The 26,970-nt window shown below is 38.8% G+C and overlaps 1 protein-coding gene across 4 annotated transcripts in view; it reads right to left on the bottom strand.

The window, feature by feature from the left end:
- Window positions 1-25,762, bottom strand: part of LOC124866891 (leucine-rich repeat-containing protein 49-like) — a 57,040-nt gene extending 31,278 nt beyond the window's left edge. The window contains exons 1-10 of one of the 4 annotated variants that reach the window (XM_047362920.1): window positions 25,510-25,762; window positions 25,300-25,365; window positions 24,824-24,893; window positions 23,734-23,958; window positions 23,471-23,564; window positions 20,717-20,920; window positions 18,811-18,877; window positions 15,814-15,957; window positions 3,527-3,588; window positions 1,205-1,352 (exon numbers count right to left, since the gene is read on the bottom strand). In XM_047362920.1, the coding sequence (XP_047218876.1) occupies window positions 1,205-1,352; window positions 3,527-3,588; window positions 15,814-15,957; window positions 18,811-18,877; window positions 20,717-20,920; window positions 23,471-23,564; window positions 23,734-23,958; window positions 24,824-24,893; window positions 25,300-25,365; window positions 25,510-25,611 (1,182 nt within the window). In that variant the 5' untranslated portion in view covers window positions 25,612-25,762. Of the gene's footprint in view, window positions 1-1,204; window positions 1,353-3,526; window positions 3,589-15,813; window positions 15,958-18,810; window positions 18,878-20,716; window positions 20,921-23,470; window positions 23,565-23,733; window positions 23,959-24,823; window positions 24,894-25,150; window positions 25,188-25,299; window positions 25,366-25,509 lie in introns of those variants that run through there. The other 3 variants (XM_047362921.1, XM_047362922.1, XM_047362923.1) reach the window with 3 other exon arrangements.
- Window positions 25,763-26,970: the final 1,208 nt, after the last annotated feature.

The raw sequence follows: 26,970 nt of genomic DNA, 5'->3' as shown, positions 1-26,970 counted from the left end.
TGGATAGTACTAGCAAACAAAAAACAGATACATTTGGACCCAGTATTTTACTAATCTATAAAATCAGATTTAAACTAAGTTGATTGTTTCCTTAATGAAAAATGGACATACAGTATGTGGGCTGTCTAAACTTCCTCTTCATTTTCTTCTAAATTGTAAATTATTCTCCCTTTTTTATTAAAAGGATTTAATCTACCAGCAGTTAGCCTGAGGTCTGACAGATTAGTGACAGCATAGTGCAGACGAGGAATGTTTTTCCAAAGCAGTTCAGGTGGAATATCCTTTAACTCATTGTTAATAAAGAGATTTAATTGCTGAAAGAAAAAATAACAGACTCATTTCTAGGACTGTAAGCTGTGGCAGCAGTTTGCTTATGACATTTTACAAACCACAGAGATCATGAACGTTGCAACCTGGTAACATAAGGCTTAAAATAGTGAAAACCTGAAATTTTTCTTTTTTTTTCACTGTATCAGAATTATGTTTTGAGGGCAAGGTGTGTGGTACTGTCAGATTCCTGACAGTACCACACACTGTCAGTACAAGCTCAGACCTGGGTGCTCACTTCTTGACAGCTTCCAAATGCATGCTAATACTATACTGTAGCACATTTCTGGTATGCATTGGAAATACAACAGTTCTGCATATTATGAGACTAATCAAAATGCTTTACAAATCACCAAGAAAGCATGAATAGATACATAATGAGGCTTGTGTGTTTTGTACTTAAATGTTCTAAAATAATGAAGCGGGTTATGTACTGTTAGAAAACTCATGCAAAGTTTAAGATCCATATTTTCAGATATAATTTATACATATGTTTTTCTCATTTAAAAACTAGTTTTTGTCTATTCATTATACATTATATACATGAAATTAAGTATTTCCACTATTTTCATCTTATGGGTGCATCAACCAATAGCATGGTCATAGTGCACAATTTAGAGTAAAAATCAGATAAAGGTTAGGGGCATATGCTTTGATGCAAAAATGGAAATAATCTTGCAATTCATCTCCTGTTTCAAAGAACCTGCAGCACATTTTCTCTCTTTTGTCTGTTATAGTCTTAAGGGAAAAGAAATATGAATCAGCAGGATTGACCTCTAACAACGAACAGTTTCATCAGTGCATCTCTAACCACATCTTCTTTGTGGCATTAACCTGTTTCTGCCTTAAAACCCACTGAAAAATGAGTGAGTCTTACTGTGATGCGCTTCATGTCTAGCTGTCTCAGGTGAAGCACACAGCGCAGGACGGCCTGCTTGTACCATGTCTCCAGGGCTACAGGATTCCCATCCAGGGTGAGCTCAGAAAGGGAGCGTGACTCTCCAAGGCAGGCTAGCTGATCAAAACTAGATAGAAAGAAAGAACATTTTCAGCTCTTAAGTATAATGCATCACTACACAAATCACTGAGCCTTAGCTTATGCTTAAATAATGGAGCTTTTAGGAAGCCTGTAATTAACACTGAAGTCAAAGAGAAAGACATCCTTAAGGACCTTCAAATCACAAAAGGGCATTTGTAGACATAAATAAGATGAATTATGATAATATTGCCTTGATCTATACATAAAACTGATACACTGTCAAAGTCAGGTTAAATAATTACTTGTGATGAACTATTAAAAGGGATTGCAGCTAACGGTGAAGCCAGTTAAAGCTAAAATCTTTTATTTTCAGAAAATAAACCTCTTATCTTACACAAAATAAATTGTTTTATATTTACTGTTTGGTTTCTTCATCATATGGTTTAGTCGGTCTAATTCGTGTCATAACCCTTCTGCACGGTTACAAATTCCCATCAACATAGTAGAAACAAACAAATCCTGTACACTTTGTTCTGAAGGTTTGGTAAAAAGAATGCTGGACAAATATAATTAAACATTGAGAGGTGTATCAGAACCTTGACAAAGCTAAAAAAAACTCCAGTAAGTAATGGAAATAATGGAAATACATATTTAAAATATGAAGTATGGGATTTGGCAGACAACCGTTTAGACTGAAATGTCATCATGTTAGCACTGCAGCTCCAGCACCTTTATACCAGTGGCTCAGCGTTGTTCTAAGTTCTTTTAGGAAAGTTTGTAAAAGTATGTCTTGGATACAGGCTGCCAAACAAAAAATGTTTGGCAGCCTGTATCCAAAAACATGATCATTTGCTGTGATGCCATTACCCTGGGTTTCTGCAAGTTTCAGTAAGCTACATTTAAGATTGATATGAAATATACAAATTTGTTTAATTACTTTTATCTAACCTATTTAATGGCTTAAGGAGGGGACATGTAACTTTGTCACAAATAAAAATAAAAAATTGAAATATATCCCTCTGTGTGTAATTAATCTTTATAAACAAATGAGTTTAACTTTTTGAATTGCATTAAGCCACCTTAAAAATACCATTTTCCACAATAAAGAACATTGCAGGCAATGTAACAAAATCTTAGTTTCTGAAGCAGAATGGTTTTACAGGTTTACAAGAAAGATGATTTTCTGGGGACACTTGCTCAGATCAGGGCTTATCCTTTTCATGTGTTAACGTTTTAAAAACTTGCGGTGCATTAAGACATGTAAGGCCTAAAATTAAGATGCTTAAATGTGGGACTTTTTTTAAAAATCACTTTTTAAGATTTTGCAGAGACCCAAAACATTACACTTTTATTTGGGATTTCTGTTCCAAGGTCCTCTACTGGGTGAGGTGGGAACACCAAACAGATGACTGTGCTCTGACTATCTACCTAGCAACAACTGTTCTCTTTTCAGCATCAAACATTTTCAAAAGGTTTAGCCCAGGTTTTAAAACTCTTACTGTATAGTTTTACACAGAAACATTGTTTTAATTACAGTAAAGTACAACAAATGAATAAAAGAATTATGCAGGCACAAATTAGGATATTCTTAGATATATACTGTAATTAAATATAGGTGACACTGTAAAAGTTTATGTATATGCTTTTATTTGCTCAGAGTATATGTATTTATTTTTTTCCTGACAATGTTTGACCCAATGTTGAATTATGCAGGCACTTGAACAACAGGGCTGGCAAGAGATGTCAGGTCAGATCTAACACAGCACAAGGTGAACATGGACAAGTCAGCTGACCCTCCCTGAATTACACATCCAGTAAGGAGGCTATGTTTCTCTATTCAGAGGTTTCTTTATGTTCAAGATAAACAGGGGAAGAAATAAGAACAGATTTCGGGGTGGAAAAGTGTAATTTATGTTTATGATTAAACCCTTAATAAACACCTGTATTACCGATTCTCAGATTGTATCGTTGGCTACCTGGATATCTTTAGGCATTTATGACAACTATTCCATACATAGCTTTTCAAATACACACAAAAAGAACACATGCAGGTAGATTATGTCTATGTTAACTGCTCAGTACCTGTGTGTGAGGCTCTGTATGTTCTGCCCGCTTAGCCAGAAGCTGCTAAGTCTCAAAGGAAGGGACGTGGCACTGTCCAACCACCATCCCTGTTTCTGCTCTGTGGGAATGAGGGAGTTAAGCAATACCAGCTCTTACCTGAGGATGTTGTTGCAGCTGAGAAAGAGACGCTGCAAGCCGGGCAGGCGGTCCACCTCAGTCTAGAAAGAGAAAAGGGAGAGAGAAAGACAGAGGGATGGATGGATGTGAAGAGAAGAGGATGTTCAGGACCAGAGCACTGCATCGTCACAGCTCTGTTTGCCTCTCCATTCCCTCAGTCACCTTGCAGCTCTTTGCTCTAGCATTCAGCATCCTCATCCACTCTGCGCATGCACACGCACAAACACACACACACACACACACACATACACAGAGCACGCTGCCTTGTCTGCACATGGAGAGGAGGGGCAATAGAAAGAGAGAGAATGAGAGAGAGAGCATGGGGAGAACAGGGGGAGGGGAGTGTGTGCTGCGTTAATGCAGAGATTTCCTGCTGCAGGAGGCTAACTTGAAATGCTAACTGGGACATATACACATCCAGGAGCACAAACAGCTAACTGCCACAGAACTGCACCTCACAATAAAACAAGGAAAGCAAAGGTAAATTCAATAAAAAAGGCCTGGGATCATGGACTGCTTTAACTGACTCGCCAGCTTACATTCAAAATCAATACAGACTATGGTGAGGGGGTGGGGTGAAGAGCAGCAGCTGGCCAGCGGGCATGCTACCAGGGGGGTAGCTGTCTGAATGAGCTGTATCAGCATCCACCCATTCTGCAGCCAACGCCTCGCATCCTGGTTCAGATTTCCCACCAGCTTCTGTATAAATCAAACTGTAGCCTAGCATTTAGACGATGCTAGCTCCCTCAGTGAGAATAAATCAATGCAGCAGACACACATTTCTTGGAGCATTTTGCACAGTCTACAACCGTAGACCTTTCATTCCTTCTATAGACAATATCTGAAGCAAAGCATATGGTTAACTTATGTCTGTCTACTAACTGTAACAGTGGCAGGTATAGAATCGTTAAATTACAGTTACTTGTTTTCTGTTAGTTATATGCAACTCACATCATGACTAATATTGAATATTATAACCTTATCAATTCAGTAACTTAATTTCAATGGTGTGCACTATATAGTTTTTATGCCACACGAGCAAATATCCGGATATTACCAGTATTCACTGGTTCAAGCAGGTGGTGTTGGTTTAATGGTGTGGTGGGTAATTTTTAGCCACATTTTGGACTTCCAAGCACCAGCTGAGAATTGTTTAAACACCACATTATAAGCAGAAAGTATTAATATATTGACGGCTATATCCTGCACCATAATCCACAATGCTCAAATCATCTCAAACTGGGTTCTTGAATATAAAAAAGGGATTACTCGAAAAACCTTTACAATCAACCGATCTCAGTCTAATAGAGCACCTTTGGAATGTGGTGGAACGGGAAATACACATCATCAATGTGCAGTTGACCAATTTGTGGCAAATGTGTGATGTCATGTCAATATGGACCAAAATATCTGAGGAATGTTTTTGACACCTGGATAAATCTATGACAAGAATTGTAGCAGATCTAAAGGTAAAATGGTGTCTAATCTGTAACTAGCAAAACAAACCTAATAAAGTGGAAAGTGAGTATATACAGGGGTTGGACAATGAAACTGAAACACCTGTCATTTTAGTGTGGGAGGTTTCATGGCTAAATTGGACCAGCCTGGTAGCCAGTCTTCATTGATTGCACATTGCACCAGTAAGAGCAGAGTGTGAAGGTTCAATTAGCAGGGTAAGAGCACAGTTTTGCTCAAAATTTTGAAATGCACTCAACATTATGGGTGACATACCAGAGTTCAAAAGAGGACAAATTGTTGGTGCACGTCTTGCTGGCGCATCTGTGACCAAGACAGCAAGTCTTTGTGATGTATCAAGAGCCACGGTATCCAGGGTAATGTCAGCATACCACCAAGAAGGACGAACCACATCCAACAGGATTAACTGTGGACGCAAGAGGAAGCTGGCTGAAAGGGATGTTCGGGTGCTGACCCGGATTGTATCCAAAAAACATAAAACCACGGCTGCCCAAATCACGGCAGAATTAAATGTGCACCTCAACTCTCCTGTTTCCACCAGAACTGTCCCTCAGGAGCTCCACAGGGTCAATATACACGGCCGGGCTGCTATAGCCAAACCTTTGGTCACACATGCCAATGCCAAACGTTGGTTTCAATGGTGCAAGGAGCGCAAATCTTGGACTGTGGACAATGTGAAACATGTATTGTTCTCTGATGAGTCCACCTTTACTGTTTTCCCCACATCCGGGAGAGTTACGGTGTGGAGAAGCCTCAAAGAAGCGTACCACCCAGACTGTTGCATGCCCAGAGTGAAGCATGGGGGTGGATCAGTGATGGTTTGGGCTGCCATATCATGGCATTCCCTTGGCCCAATATTTGTGCTAGATGGGCGCGTCACTGCCAAGGACTACCGAACCATTCTTGAGGACCATGTGCATCCAATGGTTCAAACATTGTATCCTGAAGGCGGTGCCATGTATCAGGATGACAATGCACCAATACACACAGCAAGACTGGTGAAAGATTGGTTTGATGAACATGAAAGTGAAGTTGAACATCTCCCATGGCCTGCACAGTTACCAGATATAAATATTATTGAGCCACTTTGGGGTGTTTTGGAGGAGCGAGTCAGGAAACGTTTTCCTCCACCAGTATCACGTAGTGACCTGGCCACTATCCTGCAAGAAGAATGACTTAAAATCCCTCTGACCACTGTGCAGGACTTGTATATGTCATTCCCAAGACGAATTGACGCTGTATTGGCCGCAAAAGGAGGCCCTACACCATACTAATAAATTATTGTGGTCTAAAACCAGATGTTTCAGTTTCATTGTCCAACCCCTGTACATTCATACATATACAATTCATAGTTCCTTCAGTTAAGGCGAGTAGTACCGGTCTCAAACCTGCCCCGAACCATTTCATCACCACAACCAGGTTTGACTGTTGGTGAGATGCTTTTTGAAGTGCTGTGTCACCTTCACACCAGATGTAACATGGTTTCACCCATAGACAGAAGTAAAACAGCTGATCATTCCTGCCATTGTCAGCCAGAGGACCATTGAACAAGTGATGTAAAACCTTTCCCCTAACTCGGAAAAGCAGAAGCTAATTTAAAAGCTCATTGCAACTTTTACAGCCAATTGTTTATGACTATTGGGTTTTGTTAAGAACCAGGGCTTTCTCCCTATGTAGTGCTCTTTGGATATAAAATCCCACCTTGGCAAAATGTAATTGCAACAGTGATCCCCACAGAGTGAAACAGCAAAATAAGGCAATGGGATACCAAGCAGGTAGAATACTTCATCAGGTGTGATATCAAAATTTGCCTGAATCATATAAATGTGACAAAACAAAAAAAAACATAAGTCTAGAAGCGGAAACCACATGCACAGAATATATGACGTATGACTTATTATAATAGGTTTTCATCAAGACATATATACACTCACCGGCCACTTTATTGGGTACACCTGTCCAACTGCTCGCTAACGCAAATTTCTAATCAGCCAATCACATGGCCGCAACTACAATGCATTTAGGCATGTAGACATGGTCAAGACGATCTGCTGCAGTTCAAACAGAGCATCAGAATGGGGAAGAAAGGTGATTTAAGTTACTTTGAACATGGCATGGTTGTTAGTGCCAGACAGCCTGGTCTGAGTATTTCAAAAACTGCTGATCTACTGGGATTTTCACGCACTACCATCTCTAGGGTTTACAGAGAATGGTCCGAAAAAAAGAAAATATATCCAGTGAGCGGCAGTTCTGTGGGCGCAAATGCCTTGTTGATGCCAGAGGTCAGAGGAGAATAGCCAGACTGGTTTCGAGCTAATAGAAAGGCAACAGCAACTCAAATAACCACTCAATCAAGCCATGCAGAAAAGCATCTCTGAACGCACAACACGTCAAACCTTGAGGCGATGGGCTACAGCAGCAGAAGACCACACCAGGTGCCACTCCTGTCAACTAAGAACAGAAAACTGAGGCTACAATTTGCACAGGCTCACCAAAATTGGACAATAGAAGACTGGAAAAAGGTTGCCTGGTCTGATGAGTCTCGATTTCTGCTGCAACATTCGGATGGTAGGGTCAAAATTTGGCGTCAATAACATGAAAGCATGGATCCAACCTGCCTTGTATCAACAATTCAGGCTGGAGGTGTAATGGTGTGGGGGATATGTTCTTGGCACACTTTGGGCCAATTGAGCATCGTGTCGACGCCACAGCCTACCTGAGTATTATTGCTGACCATGTCCATCCCTTTATGACCACAGTGTACCCATCTTCTGATGGTTACTTCCAGCAGGATAATAAGCCATGTCATAAAGCATGAATCATCTCAGACTGGTTTCTTGAACATGACAATGAGTTCACTGTACTCAAATGGCCTCCACAGTCACCAGATCTCAATCCAATTGAGCACCTTTGGGATGTGGTGGAACGGGAGATTCGCATCTTGGATCTGTGATGCGATCATGTCAATATGGACCAAACTCTCTGAGGAATGTTTCCAGTACCTTGTTGAATCTATGCCACGAAGGATTAAGGCAGTTCTGAAGGCAAAAGGGGGTCCAACCCAGTACTAGCAAGGTGTGCCTAATAAAGTAGCCGGTGAGTGCATAAAACATCTTTATTTACAGCCAAAGTGAAAATGTACAAAAACGTTTTATTTCTTACCTAATCAGTAATCACAACAAAAAATGGGATAGCAATAAAAGCCATCAGTAAAGCCAGATTTGTTTCTACTCCAATATTCGCACAACTTTAAGAGAGAATAAAATAGCGTTTTAAAGGGATTACAATTGGTAATTGTGCAATATGGTTGCTTTTTAGTACAGGAATAGGTTATTTTTTGAATAAATCAATTTGGCACTACAGAAACCTCTACACAAGTCAACCTTATACGTATAGCCTTTAACTGATCAGAAATAAATATTAATGTTATTACAATTGTCGTTATTACAAAAAAAAAAACAACAGTATTCTGCAGTCCCACAATCCGTTCTGTTATTACCAAGAATTTCCTGATGATGTGGACATGTATGGACATGTTCCAGACAACAAGTCCTTTTATTTTATTTTACTTTATTTTATTATAATGCTTTCTTGTTTTAGTGGATGTGACACAACAAAGCACAAATTATTCATCTGCTTTGAAAACAATTGTAAAAAGGACAAATGTGAGGTATTTATGATTTTAAAAATAGTATTTTTAGAACCTGGTAAATTCAGATCATGTAAATAAAGAAAAACCTTTGAAACAGGATATATGTTTTAACCATGACTATACATTAATCTAAGTGAGAAATTTGAGTTTATTTTGAGTAATTCTATGTTTTACCCTGGGAAGCTCTAATACTTTCCTTTGGAAAAAACCCTAGTTTTGGTGTACTGTGATATCTAGTACTGATGCTTGATGATCCCCAAGTCCCTGTCTGTGTCGGCCTCTGTGTGGATGTTGGTGCGGAAGCAGGAGCTGCATACTGTCTTCAGCTAAAAATAGAAGCTCAATCCTAGACAGAATGATGTCATCACTGGGCTGATGAGCTACATAGCAATCGCCCACCAATGTGTTCTCTTTTTCAACCAACCTGATCGATTGGAACCAATCAGTTGACAGGATTTGTTATGACTGTGCACAGCTGTGCTACAATTTGCGTGTGTGTGCCTCCTTGTCTGTCTGCGGGTGTCTATTTATCTGTGTGCTCGTGCCTTCACCTGTTTTTTAATCCTTGCCCCACCCTCCACTCACTGACAGTGTGCGTGTCTTCGGTTTTCACACTTGATCTGAACTCTGGTGAAAGTGTTACTCCATAAACACAGAATAAGCTCTCATCAAAGGATAGAAAATGCCACACCACAAAAGGGGAACGAAAACACCAATACACGTGGATCCTGGAAATTTTTCATAAGCTGTTGAGTTTTGTGGCAGCTGTTTCAACAGAACAGACATGCAAGCCTTTTCTAAAGTGCATTATAACTGCAGATTATTACCTTGCACTAAACATTCTTAAGGTTCTGTGTCAATCGAAATGTTTTGCTATACTCTGTACAAAGTTGCATGTGTTTAAATCACATTTGTACTATTTGGATAGTAATAGCACTACTGTTACAGTTGAATAATAATTTTTTGTAGTTGGAGATTTGGTTTAAATACCTGCCACCACATTCAGGCAATCTACTGGGAAAAAAGCAGAGCCATCCTCACATAGACACGTGTTAAGCTAATTAATCTACAGTAACACTTTGAAAGTGTTCTGCAGATTGTCTTGCATTTACCCTTTACGGATGCTTAAATCTAGCAGCTCAGAGGATCAGAAAGCCCTTGTGCTAATCCAAAAATCCAGTCTGTTTCAGGTGACACCTTTTCCCTTGTCTGTTTCTTTGTTGCTTGTGCATGCTTCTCTCTCTTTTTCTTGCAAACAAACCGTATGAAAAGCATTGCTTCCTTTCTGAGGTTTGTAAAATGTATGGAAAGTTGAGTTCAATTCTACATTCCAGACACGTAGAATAACACAATACCTTTAATAAAGCCTGTCTGAAAACAGGAAGTAGGCTGAAAGATCACAAAAAGCAAAACATATTTTTCAAAAGTCATTGACATCTATTAGCCTGGAAAGATTCACAAAGCCATTTTTAAGGCTTTGGGACTCCAGCACCCCACAGCAAGAGCCAATGGAGAAAACATGGAATAGTGGTGATCCTTCTCAGAAGCGATTGGCCTACGAAAAAAGATTTCCAAGGCCAAAACCATTAATAGGTCCGTCATACTTGCAAAAAAAACACCTAGATGATCTCCAACGTTTGGCAAAACCAGTGAGACAAACATGGAACTTTTGGATAGCGTCCTGTTACCTTGGTTAAAATTAACACAACATTTTAGAAAAAGAAAATCATACCAACATTCAAAAATGGTGTTGGTAATGTGACAGCCTGGGGGTGCTGCTTGCTGTTTCAGGACCTGAAAAACTTGCCATAACTTATGAAACCAGGAATTCTGCTCTCTCAGAAAATATGAAAGAACAATGTCATGTCTTCGGTGTTCATCCTCAAGGTCAAGAGAACTTAGGTAGCAGTTCAACAGGGGTTGGACAATGAAACTGAAACACCTGGTTTTAGACCACAATAATTTATTAGTATGGTGTAGGGCCTCCTTTTGCAGCCAATACAGTGTCAATTCATCTTGGGAATGACATATACAAGTCCTGCACAGTGGTCAGAGGGATTTTAAGCCACTCTTCTTGCAGGATAGTGGCCAGGTCACTATGTGATACTGGTGGAGGAAAACGTTTCCTGACTCGCTCCTCCAAAACACCCCAAAGTGGCTCAAAAATATTTAGATCTGGTGACTGTGCAGGCCATGGGAGATGTTCAACTTCACTTTCATGTTCATCAAACCAATCTTTCACCGGTCTTGCTGTGTGTATAGGTGCATTATCATCCTGATACACGGCGCCGCCTTCAGGATACAATGTTTGAACCATTGGATGCACATGGTCCTCAAGAATGGTTCGGTAGTCCTTGGCAGTGACACGCCCATCTAGCACAAGTATTGGGCCAAGGGAATGCCATGATATGGCAGCCCAAACCATCACTGATCCACCCCCATGCTTCACGCTGGGCATGCAACAGTCTGGGTGGTACATGTCTTTGGGGCTTCTCCACACTGTAACTCTCCTGGATATGGGGAAAACAGTAAAGGTGGACTCATCAGAGAACAATACATGTTTCACATTGTCCACAGTCCAAGATTTGCGCTCCTTGCACCATTGAAACCAACGTTTGGCATTGGCATGTGTGACCAAAGGTTTGGCTATAGCAGCCCGGCCGTGTATATTGACCCTGTGGAGCTCCCAACGGACAGTTCTGGTGGAAACAGGAGAGTTGAGGTGCACATTTAATTCTGCCGTGATTTGGGCAGCCGTGGTTTTATGTTTTTTGGATACAATCCGGGTTAGCACCCGAACATCCCTTTCAGACAGCTTCCTCTTGCGTCCACAGTTAATCCTGTTGGATGTGGTTCGTCCTTCTTGGTGGTATGCTGACATTACCCTGGATACCGTGGCTCTTGATACATCACAAAGACTTGCTGTCTTGGTCACAGATGCGCCAGCAAGACGTGCACCAACAATTTGTCCTCTTTTGAACTCTGGTATGTCACCCATAATGTTGTGTGTATTTCAATATTTTGAGCAAAACTGTGCTCTTACCCTGCTAATTGAACCTTCACACTCTGCTCTTACTGGTGCAATGTGTAATCAATGAAGACTGGCTACCAGGCTGGTCCAATATAGCCATGAAACCTCCCACACTAAAATGACAGGTGTTTCAGTTTCATTGTCCAACCCCTGTACAGGTCCTTCTCAAAATATTAGCATATTGTGATAAAGTTCATTATTTTCCATAATGTCATGATGAAAATTTAACATTCATATATTTTTGATTCATTGCACACTAACTGAAATATTTCAGGTCTTTTATTGTCTTAATACAGATGATTTTGGCAAACAGCTCATGAAAACCCAAAATTCCTATCCCACAAAATTAGCATATTTCATCCGACCAATAAAAGAAAAGTGTTTATTAATACAAAAAACGTCAACCTTCAAATAATCATGTACAGTTATGCACTCAATACTTGGTCGGGAATCCTTTTGCAGAAATGACTGCTTCAATGCGGCGTGGCATGGAGGCAATCAGCCTGTGGCACTGCTGAGGTCTTATGGAGGCCCAGGATGCTTCGATAGCGGCCTTTAGCTCATCCAGAGTGTTGGGTCTTGAGTCTCTCAACGTTCTCTTCACAATATCCCACAGATTCTCTTTGGGGTTCAGGTCAGGAGAGTTGGCAGGCCAATTGAGCACAGTGATACCATGGTCAGTAAACCATTTACCATTGGTTTTGGCACTGTGAGCAGGTGCCAGGTCGTGCTGAAAAATGAAATCTTCTTCTCCATAAAGCTTTTCAGCAGATGGAAGCATGAAGTGCTCCAAAATCTCCTGATAGGTAGCTGCATTGACCCTGCCCTTGATAAGACACAGTGGACCAACACGAGCAGCTGACACGGCACCCCAGACCATCACTGACTGTGGGTACTTGACACTGGACTTCTGGCATTTTGGCATTTCCTTCTCCCCAGTCTTCCTCCAGTCTCCGGCACCTTGATTTCTGAATGACATGCAGAATTTGCTTTCATCTGAAAAAAGTACTTTGGACCACTGAGCAACAGTCCAGTGCTGCTTCTCTGTAGCCCAGGTCTGGGGAATGCGGCACCTGTAGCCCATTTCCTGCACACGCCTGTGCACGGTGGCTCTGGATGTTTCTACTCCAGACTCAGTCCACTGCTTCCGCAGGTCCCCCAAGGTCTGGAATCGGCCCTTCTCCACAATCTTCCTCAGGGTCCGGTCACCTCTTCTCGTTGTGCAGCGTTATCTGCCACACCTTTTCCTTCCCACAGACTTCCCACTGAGGTGCCTTGATACAGCACTCTGGGAACAGCCTATTCGTACAGAAATGTCTTTCTGTGTCTTACCCTCTTGCTTGAGGGTGTCAATAGTGGCCTTCTGGACAGCAGTCAGGTCGGCAGTCTTACCCATGATTGGGGTTTTGAGTGATGAACCAGGCTGGGAGTTTTAAAGGCCCCAGGAATCTTTTGCAGGTGTTTAGAGTTAACTCGTTGATTCAGATGATTAGGTTCATAGCTCGTTTAGAGACCCTTTTAATGATATGCTAATTTTGTGAGATAGGAATTTTGGGTTTTCATGAGCTGTATGCCAAAATCATCCATATTAAGACAATAAAAGACCTGAAATATTTCAGTTAGTGTGCAATGAATCTAAAATATATGAATGTTAAATTTTCATCATGACATTATGGAAAATAATGAACTTTATCACAATATGCTAATATTTTGAGAAGGACCAGTATATATATATATGTAGAGAGAGAGATGGTTTTAGAGCACCGTTTCTTTAAGTGAGCAAAGCAGTAATCAAAGCAAAGGGTGGCTATTTTGAAGAATGTAAAATATAAAAATGTTAGAGTTATTTTACACTTTTGTTTACTATATAATTCCATGTGTGTTCATTCATAGTTTTGTTGCCTTTGGTGAGAATCTCCAGTTTATTGAAAATATGTAGACCCATTAAGTGAGAAAGACATTCTAAAACCTTTGACTGGTCTTGTTCAAACATTAAAGGTATATTGTAATAACATCGTAGCGTGATATAGCTCTGTTTTTCTTTTGCCTGGGTGGCAGCTCTGTGCTTCCGTAGCATGGCTATTTACTGTACTGTGATAAAAGGACTTGGCAGCAATAAATGCTAATGATAGAGACAAGAGAAACTGCTGATTGATATCATTTTTGACTCTACCTTTTCAAATAAAAAACATTACATGCAATAATTAGGAACTCTGAGCTTGAAGGCAGAGGACATGATGAGTGATAGGAAGAGTTTTCAGTCGATACACAAAGTTGGATTTTTTTTCCCCCCTAGCTTAGGGGAGCAGAACAAGATTTAAGGGATTTGCATACAAATGAAGGGGCTTGTTTTGGCATGCACTCCTCTGTTTATCAGATTAAAACTATAGTAACCAAGGAGAAGTGATTCACTACACCGGAAAGTCAGTGGAAGGTTATGGATAATGACCTGTCTCCCAAGGCAATAAAACAGGGCAAATTTTAACACAGACTCCTTGACAATGATTTTATTGATTTCACTTCTGGTTTTGTTATATTCTTAACACACACAAAAAAAAAACATTGAGTCATATAAATATGAGAGCAGAAACAACCTGAGCAATCTGAAAGGACTAATATTTGCACCTCTACCACATGTCAAAATTAGTATATGTGTTTGTTTTTATATAGAACGTGTTCTGTATTACTCTTAGCTAATATATGAATGTGAACATCCATGTAAGGGGGTTCCATACTGGGATGAAATTAAGATCATTACAGCCCAAAACTGAGGAATATCCATGCTGTATTGGATAAAAAATAAAGCAGTGGAAAAAAGTAAATTGCAACTGACTCTACAGCTGTGCTGTGTCTGAACAATTTTTTAAATTTTTTATTTCAGGCCCTTTTAAGTGGGAAGCAGTACAATGTGTTGCAAAAGTGTTCATAACCCTTAAACCTTTCCATATTTTCTTACATTGCAACCACAAATTTCAGTCTATTTTTTGGGATCTTATGTGATTGACCAACACAAAGTAGTGCAATCTTTTGCCTTCAGATTTAATAAGTAAATAGAGTCCACATTAATGGACAAGTGGAATGATCAAGGCTAAGAAACACACCAGACAGATCAGGGATAAAGTTGTGGAGAAGTTCAGCGTTGGGTTATAAAACAATATCCCGACCTCCGGATAATACATATAAACTTGAAGACACCATCCCCACAATAAAAAGGTGGTTGCAGCATCATGCCATAAGTATGCTGTTCTTTGAGGGGAGAGGGAAGCTGGACAGACAGATGGGAAGATGGATGGAGCTAAATACAGGGTGGCCCTGGAAGAAAACCTGCGAGAGTTTGCAACAGACTGGGGCAGGGGGGGTTCATCATCCAGCAGGACAACAACAAAGCATACAGCAACAGCTACAATGGAATGTTTTATCAGTGTTTTTCAACCCTGGTCCTCAAGGCACACTACACTGCATGTTTCAGAAGTGTCCCTCCTTTAACACACCTGATTCAGATGATTGCAGATCAGCAAAAGCCTGTTAATCAGCCATCAATTTAAATCAAGTGTGCTAAAACATATAAAACATGTAGGGCAGTGTGCCTTGAGAACCAGGGTTAAAAGACTGGTTTAGATCATAGCATATTCATGTGTTAGCATTGTCCAGTCAAAGTCCAGACCTAAATCCAACTGAGAATGTCCCGAAAGACTTGAAAATGCTGTTAATAGACGCTCTCCGTTCAATCTGGCTGAGTTTAAGCTAGAAAAATTACTGAACCCAAACTTCAGTCTCTAGGTAGAAACATTAATTAAAGCCTTGCAGAAGTAAATGCAGTGAAAGGTTTCTACAAAGTATCAACTTGGGGGTGGGCACTGAATACAAACCCAAAGTACACATTTTTATTTATAAAAACAAAAATGAAACTGTGTTTAATTTTCCTTGCATTGCACTACTTAATTGTTGGTTTATCAGAACAAATCCCATTAAGATTCATTGAAGTTTGAGGTTGTAACAGTACATATAAAAATGTTAAAGGGCTGTGAAAAGTTTTGCAAGGTCCTCTAATGACCTTTAACTATGTTGGTAAAACAAAAAAGACCATGTGCTAGTAAGGCTTCTTACCACCACAGAGATGCAGTTGTCTTTCAGGTTGAGTTCAGTCAAAGAGCTGAGGCCTTGCAAATTTTCCACTCTTGAGATGCGGTTTCCAGACAGGTTCAGAACTCGGAGCTCAGTCAGGTGAGAAATATTTTCTATCTTGCTGATCTGAATTTAAGCAAATTGGGGGAAAGGCTGTAAAAACATGAATATAAATATAACAGTATTTTATATTCAGTGTTACGACAGGGAAGACTTTGGTTTGACAGACATTTTAAACAGATTCATCACACATGTAATTATAATGAATTTCCAATGGTATAAAGTTCTTAGGAATTATTCTACAAAAAGCTGGACAGACAATTACCCTTACTATACCTTTCATGTAATCTCATATCACTTACAGAAGAGCAATGACCTGTATCCCAACCTAACAGTATATACTGCATTTCACCAACCCATGACTCATGTTTGGACCTTTAAATTATAAAAACAAACATGTTGCTAGAGGCCATTCAGCGGTGAAACCATATGCTTCCTTCCTCAAGTGGTAGGAGATATTGTCATATTTCTGACATTTTAAATACTTCACCTGAATCCTCTGAGGCTGTTAGTGTTTGCTCTCTAAATTTCTCTCCCAGTGTGAGGAACTTTTAAAAGGGGCATCAAGAGTTCACTTTTCAATCCTTGAGATTACTCCAGTTACATTCACAGGGGCGAACATCTATTAATATGAATACAATCTGGATTTTATTTTCTATATGAAAAAAATTTACTGAAAAGAAGCTTTTTGGTAAGCAGACTGTAAATGTTTTCTGCTGTTTGGAGACTGGAGAGCTTAAACAGTGGATATAAACAGTGTACACACCACTGTTAAAATGTCAGGTTTTTATGTAAGAAATAAGATTACTGTAAATAATTTCAAAGCCTTTTCCATATACTGCACAATTTAACTAAAATTAAAAGTGGAAAAAGTTTTATCATTATCTCACTTTTTTTACATCACATAAAGCTGGTTTTTAACAGGGGTCTGTGCACTTTGGGTCAAATATACATGAGAATTTGGTAAATGAAAAATTTTGAAAATCAAAGACAGAAGAGCAATCAAACATTGCATTCTCTCTCTGAAAAATATAACCACTGAAGTTTGTTTTGAATGTTTTGCCAATTAATGTCTAGAAATGGGAATAGATCACAATAGGTTGAAAGTAATAAAGTATAAAAAGTGACATGTATTAAAATATATAAGCTCCAGAAAGTTAAATAGTAACTGTTTGTATATGTCACAACATCAGATAGCATAGTAACCCAAAGGCCTGGTTCTGCAGCACGGCTGTGGGATAGATACACAGTCCCAAAGAGAGTATAGCCTTTTTGAAAGATCCAGCCAACTGGACATGAAACCACATCCTATTACTAAATTCAAATGGGCAAAAAGAAATGTGTTTGAAGTAATGTAAACACCTTTGATTGAGAATGGAGAGAGAAAAGCTCAGCAGAGATGCAAACATCAGAATAAAGGTGACAATACAGATAGAGAACGATTGCCATCAGCTAGTGTTTTACAGATCAGTTTTTAAAATTGTACTATCTTTGGTGGACAATACAAATTGGACTGAAGTTCTCTATATATGAACAAAAATAAACAGAAAAGTAAACAGGAGTAAAACAGCGCATTTGAAGTGTATGAATGGCTTAAGGTACAAACGGTCTGGTGAGAACCGTCCATCCATCATGCATTGATTTTATCGCTTTTCCTTGCAGTCCCTTTCTCCATCGGACAAGAGGCAGAGAACACACTGGATGGGTCTCTAGTCCACCACAGGGCAACACAGAAACACATATGTGCACACACTTGCATCTAAGAGCAATTTAGAGAGACCAATTAAGGCATTTTCCCTTGCGTGGCTCTGATTGGTGACTGGCTGTTTTTTGTTTTCCTATTTATTAAATGCATCAAATAAAAATAAATCATCACCATTTTCTCTGTATAAACACGTCAACAACACAATGTTTACATTTTTGGAATTCATAAAAATCAGATAAAGGTTAGAGACACATGCTTAAATTCATTCATATGTATTCTAATAATTTCTTCCTTTTCTGTTAGAGCAAACAAGTTCAGAGTACCTGAGGCAACAAAGCATCCTCTGTCAGAAATAAATAACATAACTCTATAGCAGTCACTGAACAGTAATTGAGATGCCTGTTCATGTAAAGAGCAGCCAACACCAGAAAGGGAGAAAGCCTAACCAGAGCTCTGTAGACACTCTCTGAGGAGGAGTGTGGGCGGCATGTTGGCACAACGCTAATTTGAACAAGGGAAGCCTCTCTGTTCTTTTTTTATTTTTCCAGGAGTTTTACATTTTTCATCTGACATTGTTCGGCTTCTTCAGGCAAGACTCTGCTCTGAAGGCCAAAAAACAGCCCTCAATAGCAGAACCTTTATAGAAGGAACACAATAATCTTTGAAAGCTCTAAGCTGATCCCACAGCTGACAACATAAAACAGTTATGCCTGTTGGATAAATTATGTTGGAGTCAGTAGGAAAATAATCGTGGGAGTGTACTTTAGACAAGACTGTGTCATTTTTAAATATTTTTCCATGCTTTAATTTCTAATCCTGGTGGGAAAAATAACTGTGTAAAGCTCCAGATAACAGGTCAAGAGAGATCAGGCTTCAAAGAGAAAAAGAAACAATTAAATTAGACAAAAAAGATACAAGTGATTCAGCTTCCAAAATTATACTTTTCATTTGTAAATTTGTAAATCAGCAAATGTCACAATGTTTGCTCTGAAAATACAGAATATTGCATGTCAGTGGGTCATGAGAAAGTTTCCAGAATAATCATCCCCCTCTACTGCTGCCATATAGAATCAAAATCAACATTTATAAAACTGTGCCCCACTTGCTAAATTTGTTGTCTGGAAGAAGAGGGTGACCCATCAAGCTCTTGCTGTACAGAATTGATAAATAAATACACACATGTTGTAGATTGAAAGATAGTAAAGGAACAGTACCTGATTATCATGCAAGTCCAAAATGCTCAGTTTGTATAAGCTTTCCATAGAGCAAATCTTTTGGATTCTGAAATGGAAATGCAGACATTAGGTATATACAGTACTGTACCTTGCAAAAGTATTCATTCCTGTTGATTTTTTCCACACTTTACTTGACTGGGACTTGATAAAGCGCCATACAAGTACAGGCCATTTACCATTTGCAAGTCTTGTGGGGTATTTCTCCACTATTGTACATCAAGATGCTGAACATTTTGCCCATTTTGCAAAATAACTCAGGTTCAGTCATATTGGATTAAGAGCATGTATGAAAAACAATTTTAAAGTCCCAGATACTGAAATAGATTTTTGGCTAGACTTTGACAGGGCTATTCTAACACATGAGTTTTTTTTATTTATGTAAATGATTCCATTGTAGGTCTGTCTGTGTATTTATGATTGTTGTCTTTTTGAAAGGTGAACCTCCTTCCCAGGCCTTATTTATACCTTCCAGGGTGCTCTGTGACCACGTTTTGGTGTGTGTTAACAACAGTACTACTCCCAGTCAGAGGGTGGCGCCAAACACACACCAGAAAAAAAAAAATCTCAGATATCAGGCAGAGAAAGAGAAAGAGAAACAACAACAAACTTGTTTTTAAGAAATACAGTGAGACATGTTTTCCGATAGTGAATAATATATTTTTAAGAGACAACAGGGCTATTAATAACCAATTGATATTTTGGTAGGAACTCACTTTTCTTCATCTCCCCTTCTGAGTCAAAAAACAGTATGACTAGGAGCATTTACTTGTCTGCAGGGTCAAGGCACCTTGCCTTCATTGGCAAGGTGAGGTCTAACAGCCCCTTAACAGGTTTTCTGCAACTAATGTCCTTAGTTTAGCTCCACTCATCTTCCCCTCAACATTGACCAGTTTCACTGTCCCTGCTGAGGAAAAGCATCCCAACAACATCGTGCTGTCACTAACATGTATCACCATGGGGATAGTGTATTCAGGGTCACACAGTGTTTTTTAATGTAGTTCAGTTTTGGTTTCATCTGAGCAGAGCACCTTCTTCTACAATATGGTTTTGTTCTGGCCACTCTTCCACCCAAGCCACATTTGTAAAGTGCAGGTACAGCTCTCCCAACCATAAGCCTCTTGGCTGATTCACTAATTATTGCTCTTCTTGCCTGGCCTTTCAGTTCCGATAGAGAGCCATGTCTTGTTTGGTTTGTAGCTGTCCCATACTCTGTGCATTTTGTGACAATAGATTGAACAGTGCTCTGTGAGATGTTCAAAGTTGTGGATATTGTTTTATAACCTACAACTATTTTAAACTTCTCCTAACTTTAGCCCTGACCTGTCTGCTGTGTTCTTTCGTCTTTATGATGTTGTTTATTCACAAATATTCTTTAACAAACCTTTAAGGCCTTCACAGAACAACTGTACTGATTCTGAAATTCATTTACACACAAGTAGGTTCTATTTATAAATTGGTATGAAGCCAGTGAGTTGCATTGAATTCTTTTAGGGGTAATAAATTAAAAGGGACTGAATACATATGGACACCAAATGTTTCTAATGTTTTATTTAATTTAATCTTTTTCATGCTGACTTTTGAAGTCAAATAAGATACTGTGACGGCTGGCTTTATAATTACCGTTACAACTTTGAAGGCACTTTTCTCTGAATCATTGAATTCATCATTTATGTTAAGCAGATAACAAAACACCATATATATTCAACATGTTTTGCACAAACATGCAATATTTAATTCATAAAAGTACTGCACTTTACTTTAAACTGCAGAATCATTTTTATGAGGTTAAACAGAATTGTAACTGTGTAGTAGTGTTATTTTGCATAACACACAAATTTTAAACAGTCTAACATTTCATTTATTGACTCCTGTTGTGATGACCAACCTGTTCTTCCCCAGAATGAGAACCCTGAGAAAGCTGAGATTTTCAATTCCCGTCATATAAGAGATGTGATTGTCGTACAAGTTCAAGAGGATGAGCTGCTGCAGCTGTGGCAAATGTTGGATTCTTGTAATCAGATTGTGCTGCAGGTTAAGAAGTTGCAGTTCTTCAATGAAGCCCAGATGTGGGAATTTGCCCAATCCACACCTAGATGATTGGAAGAAATATATTTAACCAGATTCAGCTTCCACTCAATTTCTTCATTTATTCAATAACAAACAACTTCCCTTTACTTAGAGATTCTAATTATCTAATATCTCGCTACATGTTATTATTAAATGATTTCTGCTGAGTTCACTATTAGCAAACTTTTTTTTTCATTGCTACTATTTGTTGGAGACTGGGCATGCTAATTCAAAGAGACTATGCTGCTCTCTGGTGGCAGCCTAGAATATATATTTCATAAGCATTCTTACATAGGATCAATAAATTTGAATATTAGAAAGTTTAGTTGAGTAATTAAATCCAAAAAGTGACTATGATTTATTCTATAGATTTATTACACAAAGACTGATTTATTTAAATTGGTCGTATCTGTTCATTTTGACGATTATGGCTTAATGACAACCAAACATTCAGTTTTTAAGACTTTTTCAACATGACACAATAAAGGCGAAGACTGCTGACTTTACAGTTGTCTGGCATAAAATCCTTAATACTCTCCACAACTAGATTATCCTAGAGCATAAATATAAAGTTGAATGGAAGGAAGTGTGGTAGAAGGTGCAGAAGCTTAATTCACTAAGAAACAGATTATTTGGGTTTTCATTGGTTGTCAGTGATAATTATGTAAATAATCAGAAATAAACACTGAATGAATGAACCTACAGTACAGACCAAACGTTTGGACACACCATCTCATTCAAAGAGTTTTCTTTATTTTCATGACTATGAATATTGTAGCTTCACACTGAAGGCATCAAAACTATGAATTAACACATGTGGAATTATATACTGAACAAAAAAGTGTGAAACAACTGAAAATATGTCTTATATTCTAGGTTCTTCTAAGTAGCCACCTTTTGCTTTGATTACTGCTCCGCGCACTCTTGGCATTCTGTTGATGAGCTTCAAGAGGTAGTCACCTGAAATGGTTTTCACTTCACAGGTGTGCCCTGTCAGGTTTAATAAGTGGGATTTCAAGCCTTATAAATGGGGTTGGGACCATCAGTTGTGTTGTCCAGGAGGTGGATACATTACACAGCTGATAGTCCTACTGAATAGACTGTTAGAATTCGTATTATGGCAAGAAAAAAGCAGCTAAGTAAAGAAAAACGAGTGGCAATCATTACTTTAAGAAATGAAGGTCAGTCAGTCCGAACAATTGTGAAAACTTTGAAAGTGTCCCCAAGTGCAGTCGCAAAAACCATCAAGCGCTACAAAGAAACTGGCCCACATGAGGACCGCCCCAGGAAAGGAAGACCAAGAGTCACCTCTGCTGCGGACGATAAGTTCATCCGAGTCACCAGCCTCAGAAATCGCAGGTTAAATGCAGCTCAGATTAGAGAACAGGTCAATGCCACACAGAGTTCTACCAGCAGACACATCTCTAGAACAACTGTTAAGAGGAGACTGTGTGAATCAGGCCTTCATGGTAAAATAGCTGCTAGGAAACCACTGCTGAGGACAGGCAACAAGCAGAAGAGACTTGTTTGGGCTAAAGACCACAAGGAATGGACATTAGACCAGTGGAAATCTGTGCTTTGGTCTGATGAGTCCAAGTTTGAGATCTTTGGTTCCAACCACCGTATCTTTGTGCGGCGCAGAAGAGGTGAACGGATGGACTCTACATGCCTGGTTCCCACTGTGAAGCATGGAGGAGGAGGTGTGATGGTGTGGAGGTGTTTTGCTGGTGACACTGTTGGGGATTTATTCAAAATTGAAGGCATACTGAACCAGCATGGCTACCACAGCATCTTGCAGCGGCATGCTATTCCATCCGGTTTGCGTTTAGTTGGACCATCATTTATTTTTCAACAGGACAATGACTCCAAACACACCTCCAGGCTGTGTAAGGGCTATTTGACCAAGAAGGAGAGTGATGGGGTGCTGCGCCAGAAGACCTGGCCTCCACAGTCACCGGACCTGAACCCAATCGAGATGGTTTGGGGTGAGCTGGATCGCAGAGTGAAGGCAAAAGGGCCAACAAGTGCTAAGCATCTCTGGGAACTCCTTCAAGACTGTTGGAAAACCATTTCAGGTGACTACCTCTTGAAGCTCATCAACAGAATGCCAATAGTGTGCGGAGCAGTAATCAAAGCAAAAGGTGTCTACTTTGAAGAACCTAGAATATAAGACATATTTTCAGTTGTTTCACACTTTTTTGTTCAGTATATAATTCCACATGTTAATTCATAGATTTGATGCCTTCAGTGTGAAACTACAATATTCATAGTCATGAAAATAAAGAAAACTCTGTGAATGAGAAGGCGTGTCCAAACGTTTGGTCTGTACTGTATATATTAAATCACTTTCACTTTTTGAATTGCATTAAAATAAATAAACTTTTCAATGATACTCTAATCAATTAAGATGTGCCTGAAATTTCTTTTGCAAATTACATATAAAGAACTGGCAGTAAAGAATTTTTAATATCAATCACATATTACATTTAGTGGGATTTTCAGCTAAATAAAACATATCTAAATGAGAACAAGTCAATATTAGTTCTGTTGGAGATTTTAAAGAGAATAGTACCTGTCCAAGTCAATTCGTTGAAAACTGGCAGCAAAATTAATCTCGGTGCAGGGGAAACTTGAAGGAGCTCTGCGATTATATCCTGCAGAACAACCTAATATGTACATTAAAGATCAAATTCTGCATCTCATCAGCATCTTATCGAGTTGCATGAAAATGCACACTAAACTTCATTTGTAAGTTATACAAACATCCATAAAAAATTATCATTATATGAATGAGTTTTGCCCTCATTTAGAGAAAACAAATATTGTTACATTTACCTGATAGCTTGAAACTTTTTAGGGCAAGGCGATGGCATGTGACCTCTGCACTGTTAGGCACTCTGCTTGATCTGCCTCTTGTTTCATTTGATGCATGGGAAACTGGAGCAGCACCTGCTAGCCGTACTAAATACTGAGCACAGTTGTCACTGGCAACCCCGGTTTTATTGTTGAGATGTAACCCACTTTCTTCAGATAACATGAAGCAGGACACGAAAGGGTTTGCTGCATAAAGCCCATTCATATATAGAGTTGGAGCATGTCAAAAAAATGTAACGTCATCAAAATGTATTAATTCATTATAGTAAATTAATTCAAAAAGTAAAATGTGTATATATGTAGATTTGTTACACACAGAATTATATATTTCAGGCATGAATTTCTGTTAGTTTTAATAATTAATGCTTACAGCTAATATAAACCCAAAATCCTTTTTTTTATTGCAGAAATGTTATTCTGTGGCCTACACAATCAAGGGTTGTTAACTTAACAGCTGTCCAGCTGACAGTCAGTGACGCGCAAAGGTAAGCCACAAAAGATCATTGCTAAAAAAGCTGACAGTTTACAGAGTGCTATATCTAAGCATACTAACAAAAGGTTTTGTGGGAAGGAAAAAGGTAGACGTGCAATAGGATAGCAGTCTACCAAGTGGTATAGGATAAATCAATGCTTCCGTCTTGTCTGCACAAGCTTTATGGAGATACTGACGTAATTTTCTAGCAAAATGTGGCACCCGCCCAAACTGATAAACAGTGGCAATGTTTATCAGTTGGCTCAGTTTGCAGTCTGCTCTTAATGACCACTGTGCTTGTTAGGCCAACAAACTTGCCTGACCTAAACCTGACAGAAAATTTGTCCGGGTTTTCATTAAACCCTAATAATTGAAATAAAATAAAAAATACGACTTAAAATACATCACTTTGTGTGAAATTAATCTTTACAGGATGAGTATGAGTTACAATTTTGAACCGTATCACTGATATAAATCAACGTGTCAATTGTTTTTTCTCGTCTATCGAGATGTACCTGAAAAATCTTCTCAGACAGCTGGCAGGTGAGTGACTGAATGAGAGAAAAGGACAAAGCTTACCTGAGTTGGAATCACCAGTTGTTTGCGTGGTACTGATCTTTGTCTCTTTAGATAAATCTTGAGAGTCAGACTGAAAAACAGTAAACATAACATGGTTTACACTTGCAATTAAACACTTAAATAATAGTTTCACATGTCAAAAATACTGAAATAAAACTATTTTTAGGAAAATAACGGATAAACAATTATCTAGATTGTGCCATAAATTCAAGCATGGTCATGAGTATTTGAGTCAGTAGAAGTTTTTTTTTATTTTTTTATCATTCAATGTAATAGAAAGTTTTCAACAGAATTCAAGTTAAGATTGACCAATTTAAAACACCCCACCTTTGACATTTTAGATGTACTTTTTGTGTTAGTTTAATGTGTGTGTCATATCACAGACAAATACAGCGCTCAGACACTTGATACTAAATACTGCCTGATCTCATATTATCATTAATTAATTTAGTATCTAGAATGAGGGGAGGACTCACCATCGTTTGCAGCTTTCCTGCAGCCAGCGTTTTAGCTGTCATCAGATGCAACTTGCACCTGTTGATCTACACAACAGGCCAGTTTGGTAAGTTGAATTAAACAAAACACGCACATTCTCTAGCGCTATCTTCTCCACAGCGCAAAACTTGAACTTATTTAGCTTATACTATTATTACAATGGTCAGGGCATTAGAACTGGTAGTTTTTACCATAGGAGTAAGAAGAAGGTATTTGTCGCTGACGTTGCTCTGCTGTTTTCTACCGCGTCGGGTTTTTCCCTCATTCAGCTCCGGCTCCATTGAACGTTTCATAAAGTTAACTTCTAACCTTGAACAAGAAAAAACTAATTGTTCGTCTTTATTCGCTTGTTTTGTGTTTTTTTGAACAAATAAGTAAGAACAAATGCTTGCTTATTTGTTAAAATAAATATCTGACGCTAAAAGTTTTCTTTTTCGTTTAAGCTGTTACCATAGCGACAGCGTTTGACTTCCGGTGTCACTTCAAAGGCCTGTAAAAAAGATAGGCAGGCTAATCGACAATTTTTTTATTTCAGTATTTCAGTTCAAAAAGTGAAATTCATATATGATATAGATTCATAACACATTCACAGTGAAATACATTTCAGACATTTAATTTTGTTAATTTATTTAAAGGTTTTTGTGGCACTGGTGGCCTTTATTTGCAGTATTCAGACAGGACATGGGCAGAGAGAGAGAGAAAGGGGGGGGAAGACATGCTGTTAATTTTGATGGTTATATCACACAGCTAATAAAATCCAAATTTTCAGTTTCTCATTAAATTAGAAAATTACGGCCCAAAGAGAATTATTTTTTACAAATATATCTTATGTTATCTACATGTTAAAGCCTACACAGTCATGGGCAATACTGCTGACAGTACAGATGTCCAGCAGACAGCCGTTTACACTCAAGGTGGATAAACTGCAAAAGATCTTTGCTAAATACGCCTGCTGTTCACAGAGCACTGTATCCTAGCATATTAATGTAAAGAAAAAGTTTGGTGGAAAAAGGTGCACAAGTGACAGGGATAACTAAAACACCAGAGCCAACGATGCAGACGAGCTGAAGGCAGCTGTTTGGTGTGTTTCTTGGTTATCATGAAGGTGTTTGCTCTAATTTGCCCTAACAAACCTATGAAGCCTTCACAGAATTACGCTGAGGTAGACTTATTTACTTATTATGTGACTTCTGAGGCATTTGGTTTTACTAAATTTTATTTAGGGGTATCAGAGTAAAGACAGCTGAATACAAATGTATGCTGCACTACAGATTTGCATACATACAAGTATAATTTAAAAACCTTTTAACCAATGTCTTCCCACTATATAATTATGCACTATTTTGCTTTGGTTTATGAGATAAAATCCCAATAAAATAGATTGAAGTTTGTGGTTATAACATGTCAAACTGTGGAAACGTTCAAAGAATATCAGTACTTTTGCCTGGAATATTATGTACTGTTTAAAGAACAGATTCAGGAGAGGAGGCTTAGACATTGTTGTCAGGTAGGCCATCCAGAACACTGAGCATTGTACAAAGTCTCAGTAAACCAGCTCAGGGGTGGATTTTACCCAATCACATTTGCTCCCCACGAATACACCTCTTTCAGAGTAAATGCAACCTATGCTCTTAGATACCAGTGCACTATGT

Source organism: Girardinichthys multiradiatus, chromosome 4 (assembly GCF_021462225.1).
Source record: "Girardinichthys multiradiatus isolate DD_20200921_A chromosome 4, DD_fGirMul_XY1, whole genome shotgun sequence".
Taxonomy (NCBI): domain Eukaryota; kingdom Metazoa; phylum Chordata; class Actinopteri; order Cyprinodontiformes; family Goodeidae; genus Girardinichthys; species Girardinichthys multiradiatus.
This window is presented reverse-complemented; position numbering and strand designations above follow the sequence as displayed.